The sequence below is a fragment of the Parus major genome, chromosome 3 (genome assembly GCF_001522545.3).
Source record: "Parus major isolate Abel chromosome 3, Parus_major1.1, whole genome shotgun sequence".
Classification (NCBI taxonomy): Eukaryota; Metazoa; Chordata; class Aves; order Passeriformes; family Paridae; genus Parus; species Parus major.
In genome coordinates, this window is record NC_031770.1 from 36,245,571 (window position 1) to 36,259,403 (window position 13,833).

The 13,833-nt window shown below is 39.6% G+C and overlaps 1 protein-coding gene across 8 annotated transcripts in view; it reads left to right on the forward strand.

Moving 5' to 3' along the window:
* LTBP1 (latent transforming growth factor beta binding protein 1) overlaps positions 1 to 9,956 on the forward strand; it is a 186,577-nt gene extending 176,621 nt beyond the window's left edge. For all 8 annotated transcript variants that reach the window (XM_015621750.3, XM_015621752.3, XM_015621751.3 and 5 more), the window contains 3 exons: positions 4,058 to 4,180; positions 7,496 to 7,645; positions 8,922 to 9,956. In XM_015621750.3, the coding sequence (XP_015477236.1) occupies positions 4,058 to 4,180; positions 7,496 to 7,645; positions 8,922 to 9,091 (443 nt within the window). In that variant the 3' untranslated portion in view covers positions 9,092 to 9,956. The remainder of the gene's footprint in view (positions 1 to 4,057; positions 4,181 to 7,495; positions 7,646 to 8,921) is intronic.
* The last annotated feature ends 3,877 nt before the right edge of the window (positions 9,957 to 13,833 follow it).

Sequence of the window (13,833 nt, forward strand, 5' to 3'; positions counted from 1 at the left end):
CCTTAACATCTATCCATGGGCAACATCAATGAATTTGAAGTTATCAAAATTGTAAAAGAGCACAATCTAAATATAGTGCAGAAATACCTTTAGCTTTGGTTCCCATTTGATGCAATCTCCTGAGATAACATAAACTTAACCAACTTAGACTGATGTCCAGAACCTTTAGTTCTGGAACAAAGAACTGTTGCATTCTTAAATAATTTGAAGGATCTGGTTTAGTTTCTTAGTCTTTGCTTGTTTTGTGTGTGTGATGGTGACAGTTGTGAAGAGCTGGAACAGAAATAAAGCATTTTTTATGGGCAGGAACTGGACTGGCTGTGGTGTAGTTGTTTCATGGTTGTGTCAGGAAAAACTTTTATATAATATTTCATTTTAAATATGTGAAATACAGAATAATGTTTCTAACATTAGGATTTTTAGGCCTCTGAGTACAAGTAAGGCTCACAAGGGCTTGCTCAGTTACAACTGTATATGCAAATTAGATGCACATTTTCACAGCTGCATTTTTCCTAACAAGCACCTAAAAGCCAGTCGGTCCATCCAATTTATATTGTGTCGTCTCTGTCAGCCAAGCTTTCATCACCAATTACAGCTAACATCTGTGCCAGTACACTTGTGTGTCTAGATGTAATCCCCTAACACTTGTTTAATATGCAATACATCTGACTTCAAAAATGTCCTTTTCATTTTTGAAAGCATACATCAGCTTCCTTTTATAACAGCCACCCTAAGTTACAGAACAAGCTGTCTCTATGCTTCATTTGCAAGTTATGAGAAAAGCTCAGAAACACATGGACCAGTGTAGACTAAACTATGTTAAAAACAAAGGTGGTTGGTTTTTTCCCCCTCTTGAACTGTAGTTGTATTGTCCCTGATCATAGCCAAGAGATGAGTGAGCAGTAAAAATAAACCCATATAGAAAAAGGTTTCTTCAATCATTGTGAATTATAGGATATTTTCTTTCAACTTTACTTGAAAGATTCTTTTCAAAATGAGCATTAATTTCTGTTGCAACTAAAATGTTTCTATCATTCAGGAATAGGTACATGTTCTGTCTTGGTCTCTGCCCCCTTACCATCTTCTTGATCTCTGTCTCCTGTTGTCATCTCCCTAGAGCAATGTCATGCTGTTCTCCCGTTTGAATACTTGCCTGCAAGTTTCTGTGCACCAGTCATGCTTCCACCCACAAATCTTACAGCAGTCTGTTCATTTAGCTGCCTCCCCTGGAAAACTCTGACCAGCACACATCACAGTGACCCAAAATACATTATTTTTAATTTAAACTTTAGGAACATAGCATAGCAAGAGGAAAAGTTTAAAACAACAGAAAGTGTCATTGCTGTAACTTGTTCTGTCCTCCGCAGGGGCACTCAGATGGTTCATTTCTGTCAGGGATCCAAGTCTCAAATCTACCTTATTTCAAAACACCAGTTCTCATGACCTTTCAGTGGCCCTCCATATACCTTTCAGTCTTTGTACACTTCTCTCTGCCCACCCTTTTCTTCCCTAGAGGAAAAAAAAAAAAAAGAAAAAGAAAGAAGAAGAAAAAGACAAGCTGAGAAAGGTGGAATAGATGACTTACCAGAATAGGTAACTTACCATTGTTATTGGTCCTGAATTTCTACTGTTGGTTTCTTAGGTGAGTTGCTGTTGTTCCCCTTGGGTTTATTGTCCAAGCACCTAGTGACTGAATCAACACATTATAAGAGTTTTAGTCTACTCTACTTGGACACCTAAACAGAACATACAGTATTAAGAGAGTATTATAGGTATAAGATCTAAAAATGCAGACTTGCAAATTCACAACTTGATTTTTGAGGGACCAGTGGGGCAGGAAGCAAGTTTCGATTGTCAACATTCCTTAATTCTTCTTTAGATGTTAAACAACTTTGCATTGGCAGACATGCAATATAAAATAGTCTTGCACAATCGTCAAACTGTGCAACTATCATGTACCTGAGTGCTTCAGTTCTATGGATTTTCAAAAGTTCCAACTGCTTCCTTCAGAACTAAAGCATTGTTTATACTGCCAGTATCACTAATGGCAAAATTAGCACTGAGTAATCTGGGAATCCAGTGTCTTATGTCCTGCTCAGTCCTTTCCATCAGATCACATTCATGTGGAAGAAGCAGTGATCCCTAAGAGCTGCTTGTCTTGTCCCTTTGCCTTTCACTGACTGTTTTTACGTGGTGGTTTCTTCCACACAAGCCAGATGAATTAGTATTTTGTGGTAGAACACAGATTTCCTTTGCCAAGAACATTTGTGGGCATCTGTGAAAAAGTGCTTTTACTATTCTGCATAGCTTTCCTGTGTGTACATATGAATGAAAGGGTCAATCTGAGATCATAACCTGTCCCCATACGTGGATGTTAATTCAGGATTAGATGTGGGGAAGAAAGAATGGGGTGTTTCTGGTCCTATGACAACTCCCAAAATTATGCTCATTATCACTGTATGTCAGTGGGAAGCTGTGCAGTTGGGATGTAAGTAACTTTTGCTGTATGTCCTTTATTTTGCCATGCTGGCTTTGTTTCCTGTGCCCTGGGATGTTGCTTTTGGGCAGTGTACTTTGTTCTCTGGGAGAGGAAGGTGATGTTTGAATATTATTACTTTATATAAATATATTCTGGAGGACATACCTCAAAGGAAACCACTTTGCTCTTGCAGCAGAATGTGGTGGGATTTACAATGATTTGTAAGTTCTCTGGGGAGTTCATGCTGCAGACTTGGACTGGCAGCCACGGCAGCTCTGGGTGTGCACAGACAAGCTTTGCCTGTACTGCTCTGTCTTGTGCTCTCAAAGGGCCCAGTTGTTGAGCACAGAATTCAAACAGACTTTTTGAACACTTTGGTTTTTTCAGTACAAAATAAAATCATTCAAGGTGGAGCAGATAGTACCTGTAAAAATAAAATTAAAGTGCTGGACAGCAAGTAGGGCTGTGCTCTGTACTGTCTAGAGGCAGTCTGGATTTATCCAACTATTTGCTGTCTGGGACAGTTCTACACAGCATGAGGTTTCTGGCTCTGCATCCATCTGCAATTCTTGGATTTTGTATCTGCTTAGGGCTTTTTTCCCTCCCTCTCTTTTGGTGGTTTTTCTTTCCCGTCCTTTCTCTCCCTGATTCTCAGAACACCAGGCAGTCTTCACAGAACCAGATGCTAAATAGACTGTTGCAACAGTAAAGGAGCACCTGGGTTGCTGTATTTTAACAATATTTCTGTTTTCAAATAAATTGTATTGTATGTCTTTTAGTAAAGGGTACTAGAAACAGAGTTGACACCATTTTTGATTTATAAAAGTGTCAAACTCTGCATAAGCATTTCAAACATGGACTCTGACACCTAAAATGAAGAGTTGCTTTGGTCTCAGATTGTATAGTCTAGCTTTTAGAGAGAGGCACAAAATCAGATGTAACTGTTTATCTTGTGTGTTTCCCCCTGCTCTTTGAGGTTCACAGCCAAGGACGCTTTGAACAGCACTCACACTTCTAAGCCTGTGGGTTGAAGATACAGTTTGTAGATAAGTGTGGGCTATTTTGGAAGTATTTTTCACTCTGATTTCTGCAGGTTGGTTGATAGTGCCAGAAATACTGACTGTACCTGCCCTAGTTTACTTCCTTTGAGGAGGCTTCTGCTAGCAGCCATAATGGTCTGGGATAGCCTTTGTTCCACAGAATGAGGACTATAAACAGAGATAGCCCTAGAGAGAAGTGCATTACCAGTGGGATACACAACATCCCTCAGTTCTTGTTTCCCATGCAGAGCAGAAGAACCTGACCTATAACTTTTTGTACAGTTACTGACTCAAATCTATCCCTGGTGTTATCCCTGTTTAGACTTAACAGTATATATTTGGCTCATTAACATTGTAATGACATCCTTCTTGAAGAGAGAATGCTTTCTGGAAATTTTCTTTTCTGCAAATTTATGGTGTTTCTAGGAAGATAAGTTTATTTCCAGCAAATATGAACCACAGCTCACTGGGACTAATGTAATGCAGCCTGTGTTACAAGTGTATTTACTTTTATATCTTATTTTCTTTCCCCCCTCAGAGGATTACGCCCAGCTGTGCAACATTCCTGTTCCAGGATCTCGACGGCCATATGGACAAGATGCTTTAGTGGACTTTGAGGAGCACTACACTCCAGAAACCAATCCATACTTTGTTGAAGACCGTAAGCAAGATTCTCTGTTATATAAAAGACTTGAAATTAGATTTTTACTTCAGGTTTTTTTTTTCCCTGTAGACAGTTTCATTCTTCTCTTTGCTTCTGGGTAGTGTAGCCTATTTATGCTTTAGTTATTCCTATGACACAAGCTTCCAGTCAGGTGTTCCAGTTCAAGAGCCAGGTTTGTATGAGAGTCCAGTAGGGCTCAGAGTACAATTAATTTTTAATCTAGTGAAACATTTTGGGCCAAGTGTACTAAATTTGTGTTTACCAACAGCTTTACAGCTCAAGGTCAAAAGGCTTGCCAATTTTCCTTCTCACAAATTGATTTTCCTTTGGAGCATGGGATAGATTTCTCCAGAGTGTGTTTAATTTAAAAGAAAAAAAAAAACAACCCTCTTCATCTTTCCATGATTTCCCAGCAGAACTTGTATGGGTGAAATGAGAGCATGTAAGTCATTCTTGCTCAACAGAGAAAATGTACAGCACAGTGTGATCAGAGAACACACATATGTATGGACTCCAGGCTGGATGCTATGGCCTGCCAAGCGGGGTGTGAGGGATTGCACACAATTTTGCTTGTACTTGAGGAATATCAGGGCTCTTCACGTTGGGTTGGGCCCAGCTCACTGTTAAAATTTGCAGGAGAGAAATGCTTACAGATTTCAGCATTTTCCTCAAAACCAGGTGCCCTGTGCAGGTCCAAAGTATTTTATCACAGTTTTAGAGAAGAAAAGTGGAGGTATTGGAAGGAGCTGGTAACTTCTTGTGCTTTGAATATCTATGGCCTGCAAGTTGCTATGATGTCCACAGTCCCCAGTCAGCATTACTGAGTATTGATGTGTAGCTGAAATGTCACACAGCTGAAAACTACTCATTACACAACGAAAAACCCAGAACAATGACCGGGTGAGCAATGTTAGCATACTGTTAATCTGGAAAGAAGCATTTCACAAGGTATAAACAAGGTGTATAATTTAGTGGTAAATAAACACAATAAATTGTGCAAAGTTTTGAATCCACAGCTGAGACCATTTCATAGAATGGCTTCAGTGGGAAGGGACCTTAAAGATCATCTAGTTCCAACCTCTTAGGGACAGAGGCTTAAAAGCTGATGGCTCTTGTGCCCATCCTATCACTGAATCAGGTGGGGCATCCTGTTTAGGGCATCAGAGACTTCAAGATTACAATCCTGCTGCAGGCTGTGTGAGGAATACAGCATTACATCCCATCCCATGGCAGGGCCATGTACTTCAGTGTAATATTTGTCATTGTGCAGTCAGTTTCTGCAGAAGCAAATACATACCTCAGAATTACAGTACAGGTCCCATTGAGCTGTTTTGAACTAGAGTATATTTTGTGGAGTTGAACTTGCTCTGGGTGATATATATTTTAGTTTTAGCTACTTAAAATTACAACATACGGTATTTATGACAGGGAAAGGGGGAGAAAAAACACGTGTGTGTACATATGTTTATGCATATATGTCTATATATAAGCTATATGTCTAATAAATTATGTATTTCTTTGGTTTAAAAAAATCTGTGTGGTTGGAGGGACACCTTCCCTTTCTTGGCACTGTTTTCTAAATTAGAAAAGGTCTTCACTTTAAAAGTCTGTCCTGAGCCTTCTGCAAGCCCTGTCAGAGGACCCCAGCAAGTAATGAAACTCGGTTACCTACATCATGACAGTGCTCAGTATTCTCAATATTGCACTGAGAAGTGATTTACAAGGCTCATGAAAAAGACTGCAATGTTTCCCATTTAATGTACACTTGTATACATCCTGTGCATTATATATGTTCTTGAGATGTGACATCTGTCAGCAAGTACTTAATTCACATTACGTGTTCAGCGTCTTCAGAATCTACTCAGCATATTACTGACCAGCTTGATCCTTACTAAGAAGCCCACCATGCTAGAAAATCCAGGATAGGAGCAATATTTGTAGTTCTAGAGAGAGGGGAGTAGAAATGGCAGTATGGAAGTTAAATGGAGGAAGATGTGGAAAGGGCAGAGTAGGAAAGGCAAAGCAGGTGAGTAGAAAAGAGGGTCTCAAGGACCAAGACAGGATGGAGTAAATAAGAAACACAAGAGGAAAAAACATAAGGAAGGGACAAATTCATATTCCTAGATAGCTTAGCAAACATATGTATCACAGCTGTTGCAATATGAATCAGTAAATAGTTTTTCAATAAGTTGCTGGTTTGTTGGTGGAGCCACTACCTGTTACAGGACAGATGGGAAGATATATCCTAGTCTATTCCACTCCAGCTCCAATTTTTCCTCTATATATTCATTGTTCTATTAAACTTATGACTCAGACATTCTCAGTTTTTTCCACAGAAGTCTGTTTGATGTGATGGGCTGCCATCTGCAGTCCTGTTACATTACTGCTCCATGAGCAGAAAGGTAGTGAAAAAAACCTAAGAAACTAAGGGCTTATAGGAACAGTTCAGTACTAGAGACAATCTCTGAACATGTAAAAATGTAAAATAATTTTGTAAGTATAAATCCTTCCTTATATTTAAAAGCGTAACTGTCACAAAAGCCCTAAGGCAGGGAGCACAAAAAGTATTATACAAACCACTGAATACAAAGACAACTCTTTGTATAAGAAGTGAAAAAAAAAAAAAAAGCTCAACTCTTTGAGCTTTGACTGTTCACCATCTAGAATTATGACAAGGAGGAATTGGTAGATTATAGGTATTTGTACTGGCACCAGTCACTGAAGCACAAGCCAAAGGGCTGTTAACAAAAAACCGCAACAGGAAAGCAGTCTCTGATTTCTTCTTATTTTCCTTATGGCAGCTGGGATTGATATTTTTTTAATATGTTTTCTTCTGGATAAATTATAATGCATCTCTAACCCCTCTACACACACACACCCACCTTATTTTTCTACAATCCTCTTTTAAGAAACTTTTATCCCAAATTGCATGACCACTTGTTTCCTTAAAGGCTGATTCACATAACAATTAAAATAAAAGGTGCTATTTAGAAAACACTGACTTATCCTTTAAAAAGTAAACAATGAAATTATGGTTTTTCCATTCTACAAAAAAGATCACAGATTTTTAACACAAAATAAAACTTAAGAGTTAACCAAGTTATTTAGTTTCCATCTTGAAACGTATCACGGCACTTTTCTGATACATTTAAAACTCCAGATGGTGCAGCTCTGCTAAAGCTGACCTATTTTCTGCAAAGTCAAATCACATTCCAGTAAACTTCTGAGAGAATTTCAGACTCTCACTATATATTGGAGATACTGATTCAATAGCTTTGTAACCTACTTGTTTGCAATTCTCTCTCCTCCCAGGTTTCCTGAACAGCTTTGAGGAGCTACAAGCAGAGGAATGTGGTATTCTGAATGGATGTGAAAATGGACGATGTGTAAGAGTCCAGGAAGGCTACACCTGTGACTGCTTTGATGGTTATCACCTGGACATGGCCAAAATGACTTGTGTTGGTGAGGATAGCATATCACCTTTATATCACCTGTTATCTCCTGGTACTCAGTCACTTAACCTTGGGAGGCCTCGAGCAAAGGGGTTAGGGATGATTACCTGAATTGGATTAAAGTTCCAAGCTTTGCTTTATTTACTGAAAAATTCTTTACTTTTTTCAGAAAAAAAGTATTTACTAGTATTTTTGTTGTTGCAAAAATATCTTGGCATTCCTCAGTGCATCTTGGCCATTACAGCTGTGTTCAGTTAAGAGAGTAGAAGTGAACAGACACACGTTTGTGGAATGAAGCATAAACTTATATCAAGACTTTAATGTACAGACCAAATGTCTTTCAAAGGCTTTAGTGAGCTAGGAGGATGGAACTGGACCCAGAGCAGAAGAGTGATTTTAGGAGTGGATTTTTAGAGTGGGTTCAGAGTGATTGCCTAAATATGCAGATAACCAGCTGGAGAAGCTTGGCCCCTGATTTTTCACAGGTTTCAACATTCAACTGACTCAGCCATTTCTCTCACTCTCAGACTAGTGAATCTGCACATTTACTAACCAAGACATCTGTATCTTCAATTAAAACAACTAAACATGGGAACAGCAAATGTCAGGGAGAAGATGAAGCAGAACAACCACCCCTCAGTGTAAAAGCCTAGTACAAGTAGCCTGATTATTTCAGTTTAAGGTCTGCACTAACCTTGTTTAGCATTATGCTTCATAACACCCAGATGGAATCTCCCAGCTCTGATGAGAAGCTGCCTGTGTGCCTTGTAATCTTCAGGACTTTATGGCAAGTTGGCCTCCTTAGTAAGAAAATACGTAGCTGCTGTGTATATCAGGCCAAAGCTATGTGATGTTGACTGCAGGTTGTTTACTCTTCACAACTCTTCAGTTGACACCACCAGCAGCTCCTAAAGTATTCAGCTGGTAAAGTACAGATGTCATGCTAAGAACTTTGAGCTTCTTTTTTAAAAGTCACTTTTCAGTCATCAGATAAACACCTTTAAGTGGTTACTTAATTTTGTTGTGCAGCTAGGCTGAATTTGGACTTGGTAATCTAACAGTTTAAAGCCCCTCAATACCCTACTGATTTCCTATGATAACTTCCACCTCTTCCCAATTCATCTTCTAGAGCTTTTTACCCAGCCTAATTCCACCCAATTGGATCTGAAAATAAAGTTCCCAGGGCATTTGTGCAGATTGTTCTAGTCCTAACAATGCTGGAACTAAATGAGTATTAACTGCACACCAGACTTGAGTACATGTCCTTTGATGTCTCCTTTTTGCAGATGTGAATGAGTGCAACGAGCTGAACAACAGGATGTCCCTCTGCAAGAATGCCAAGTGCATTAACACGGAAGGGTCGTACAAGTGTTTGTGTCTCCCTGGGTACGTGCCTTCAGACAAGCCAAATTACTGCACACCACTGAACTCAGAACCAGAGAGTGAACTGGAGTAGAGGAAAATCTCCATATCCTAAGCCCATATACTCTGCACTGTATAAAGAAAAGGAAGAAAAGTATTTAACTTGAGAAGAGAAGGTACCAGAGTAGCAAACAAAAGGGGAGAAAAGGGTTAAAATGTGTCAAAGGTGAGACATGATGGGTTGTTTGTTTATCAGCTTCACTGAAGTGACAGACCAAATGAACACATTGCTCTGTATGAAAGAAACAACTATATACTGTGTTCATTAAAAAAAAAAATCTTGGAAAATAATCAAAAACAGTGCTGTTATTTTAAACAGAAGAGCTTTGTTTTTTGTTTTTTGTTTTGTTTTGGATTTTTTTTTACTATTGCTTGATTAATTTGGCATTTAAATAGTGATGGAAATATTTTATATTACTATGTCATTTTTTTGATTGTTCATTTCCTTGCCTACTGTGTCTTTTCAGACCTTTTTTTCTGATCAGTACAAATTCTATGATACAGATACTCTTAGTCCATTTTATAAGAACTGTTACGCAAGGTGATGCTCCTCCTTCCCTGGAACATTGGTCAGTGACTTTTTTTAATTTGCTAGTTGTCTGCCCTGTGGAGCAGGCACCATTTGTTTTCAAATGTTTATATACCTTGATGAAAAGTCCTTATATTCATTTTGTATCCTGTATGGTTGTTACTGCACTTAAAGTCTTTAGAAACTTTATGCCAAGTTCAAAGCTGCTAGTGGACAACATTGGATTCCTTTTGTACATTAAACCAAAAGAATTTAGCTCACATCTCTATTGTAATGTGTAAATTGAACACAAGAGAGATCTTGTATGATTACCCTAACATATTAAAGCTGTATATTAAAACTCAATAAAATCACTTTTTTTTTAGAAAAAAAGTGCTGTTTACTAATTTTGTCTTCTTTCCTTCTCCCGCCCCCCAACCCCACCTTTTATTTGCTGTTTGTTTTACAAGAATCAGCCCTCAGGTGTTTACAGTACTAGATTTAATTTACATTACAATGGTCTTAGGGAGTTGTCTGGCTGGTTTTTCCATCTCATGATGTTTTAATAAGACCAGAATCTGAATTAGTTAATGCATGAAGTTAGGCTTCCAGGGGGAAGATTTCAAACACAGACCTACAGAAACTGTTTGACTTGGAAGCTGATTCACATGGAATTTTTTTTCTTTCCTGGTTTTTAGGCATGTTTCCCACTAAATCTGCAAATAACACTCTACAGTATGATGTCCTGGTTTTCAGAAATGCTGAGGAGAAGGGGGAGAATTTCCTTTTCTTGATGAACTGCACCTTCCCATCAGCTCTTATCTTTCAGTGGAAGGAGAGAAAGAGATTAGGAGACTGACAGATGTTTCACTTTGACCTTGTCCAGAGTGAAAACAGTTTCTTTCGGAAATCATGAAACAGGTCCTTTTCCTATTTTTCAAATGAAATGTTTAGCTGTGTCTTTTAGACCTGCCATGCATTTAAATGAAAAGGATAATTTGAGATTTTTTTAAAGTGAGTCAAATTCAGTCCAGTTATCCAAAAATAAGGTTATTATTTCTCATTTCACAAAAAAAAAAATACCCAAAAACAAACACAACAACAAAAAAAACAAACAACCAAACTCATTTTGATTCTGAATAAAATTTATTTTCAAATATTCAGGTCAGCCACTGAACCAAAAATATCATAAGTTGTATCCTGTTCAGTTCTGCACACTACAGTAGATCTTACTGAAGTCCATGTGACTAAATGTGCAGTAGCATCTGTCCTTCCTAGGACCCTTCTCTGTCTGCTGGAACCTGCCACTAGGACTAGTGGGGTACTGTTAAAATGCAATAAAACATTCTCAGTAAAACTCTTAGGGAAGAGATTCTTTGTGAAGTGCCCGACTCCCCTGACTTTTCTAGAATTAGGCAGGAGAGGGTGGAGGAAAACTTCACTTTTCTAGTCAAAAAAGAGGTGGATTACAAACACTGGAGCTGGTCTATAATTACACAGAAAAATAATTCTTGCTTACCTGCTGTGGTTAAGGAAGAAGGAAGGAAGGAAGGACTAGTCTTATTAGTGAATGCTGTAACTAAAGATCTCTTAGTTGTCCTGCTTGAGGTTAATCCTACTGTCTTAATAAAGAGCAAGGTCACAGTTACAGCTTTTCACTGTGCTTGGGATGTCCTGGGCTGCTTTCAGGCACCATGAAAATTCATAGACTAGACATTGCTCTCCTGACTCCCACCTCCTCCTGCTTCAATAACCAGCTGTGTTCATCTCTAAGTCAGCCAAGCCACCACTGCAGCTGTCACCCAGCCTCAGATTTTCAGCATCCCAGTACTCCATCAATCCATATGCAGGTGGCACCCGTTTGCAGCTGAGTGCCAGGACAGGCCAACAGATGCAGATGCATTGGCACAACTGCTGCCAAACTCAGTGTTGTCCATGCTCTCAGCAGAGAGGATTAGTTGGGTCATTTGTCTCTAGCTGTTCATCAAAGTTCACAGACCTCAGATTGTGCAGACCTTTTGCTCTGGTTTGCCTTATAGACATGGTTGAAGTTGGTCACAGCATTGAGAGCTACCAGTAGATTCAGAGTGATGGTTTATGCTGGCTCTGGTTCCATAGAAAACAATTCCCTCAGCAAACCTAAACCATCTCTTGGCCTATCAGTTTCTGTTGGCAGCAATTCACAAAAAACATTTTGGTGTGTCCAGCCATCATCCATCTCCCCTACCTGATTCAAGAGGGCAGCAGTTGACCCAAGCCCTGAATGAATGAATTCAATAGCCCTGTCCTCATTACAGCCACACACTTCTATCAACCACAGACACTGTATAAGCAGGCAGCAGACTTTGTGCATGCTTGTGCCTTTCCCTTCCACCTCTTTGTACCTCTAATATGCCTTAAAACACACGCAGGGAGCCAAAAGCAGACCAAGCAGTCTAAATCGCATTTAGATCCCAGTGCTTAGTGTTCCACATTGTCTGGCTCCAGGCCTTCAGAAATTCTTCGACAAAGGAACCACAATTGAAGGAATTAAGTGAAATTCAGCCTCTGGAGCCCACCTACTTTGCCCCAGCATAGCAAGGCTGGTTCTGTCATTTCACCTGAAAAGCTGCAGGGCTTAGGAAAACAATTTTGATTCATAGTTAAATAAACGTTTTCTTAACATGATTAAGACAAGGGATTGGACACCATGGGTGTAGCCATTTTAGTTGTTACAAGAGCTGCGGTTTAGGTGAGAGCCTTCAAAATACAGAAACCACCACGTACAATTCCATGATTCAAGTTTCTGAGTACAGCAGAATCTGGAACTGATTACAATTTATACCAAATGGCACCAATACTTTATACATTCATATGGATCCTCTAAAAAAAAATCAGTCCTTTTTCAGGCAGACATTTCCTTGCTACAAAAAATTAAATTGCTGACATGGTAGAACTGAATTCTGCTAGTTCCCTTTTAATGCTGCTGTGCTAATGGGAGTGAAGTTACTATGGAACTGGAGTTACGTGCATTTCAGCTAGAAAGATATTTGATGTGAACAGATACTTTCATGTTGGGATGTTATTCAGTGAAAAAAATTAGCCTGTGTTAAAACTATCAAAGTGAACAGTAACATTCCTTGGGAAAAAACTCTCACAGCTGGACAGGTCATTTGGATCCAAGAGGCAGAACTCAGAGTCATGACAAATATTCAGCTAGTCAGTGGCAACTGACATACTGAAGGAAATTCCCGAGTAAGAGAAGTCCTGAAATGCTAAGGGCACCGAAGGAGTTGTCATGACCTATTAGCTCACATTGATCGTTACGCTCGTGCGGGTTGAATCTGAGTTTGGCAGGAGAGGGGCTCCTGGCTTTGGCACTTTCTTAATTCCTCAAAAAGAAAGGTGACAAACCAAATTAGAGCATGTCACAGGCCTGATCTGGGCAGCAATTAAACCACAGTGCATTCCTTCAAAGTGTACAGCAAACTCGGGAACCCCGCTGCTGCCTCTAGAAGACACTACAGTATTGTTCTTTTAACAGTGCCACCCACTTTGAAAGGCAATTTGTGCTTGCTGAGGCCTCTTTTAACACCAAGCAGGCCAAGGGAGTTATTAAGGAGCCATTCAAGCAAAGAAGGGGTGAACTGCTGTGTGTAACAGGCTACTGTTCACTTCTGAGACCATGACTGGTGTAGTCACTGTCTCTGGAGGTATTAAAGGAAAGACTGGATGTGGCACTCAGCGCCCTGGTGGTGTTTGATCGTAGGTTGGATTCAGTGATCTCAGAGATCCTTTTCAAACTGACTGATTGTATGATTATTTGTATGGCTTTTTCTGTCAGAAGATCTGAAATTTACCTAGGGAAGCTGAACACGATGTGTCCAAAAGAGAAGCAGAATAATTGAGGGAATGAGGACAATCAGCCACTTGGTGAAGGTTCCTCCATGAGGGACAATGTCACTTTGTGAGGGGAACAGCAGCCACAACAGGACTGGCCTACTGTCACTGCTTGCAGCTGCAGGAATCACCTCACACAACAGAAGACCTAGAAAATCTGGACCCATCTGGGGCATCCTCTCCTCAGCTGACACAGCTGTGCAAGATCTTGAACCCAAACACCACCCCGGCCCTCACCAACCTTTACCACTTCTCTTGTTGGCATGCGTGCCAACAAGAGAACATGTAATCAAACAGGATTATCCTGTGACAACCTGTATTAATAAGAGATTTTTCTACCTGAGGGGGAAAGAATGACATAAACCAAAGAAACGCAGGATGTCAGCTAT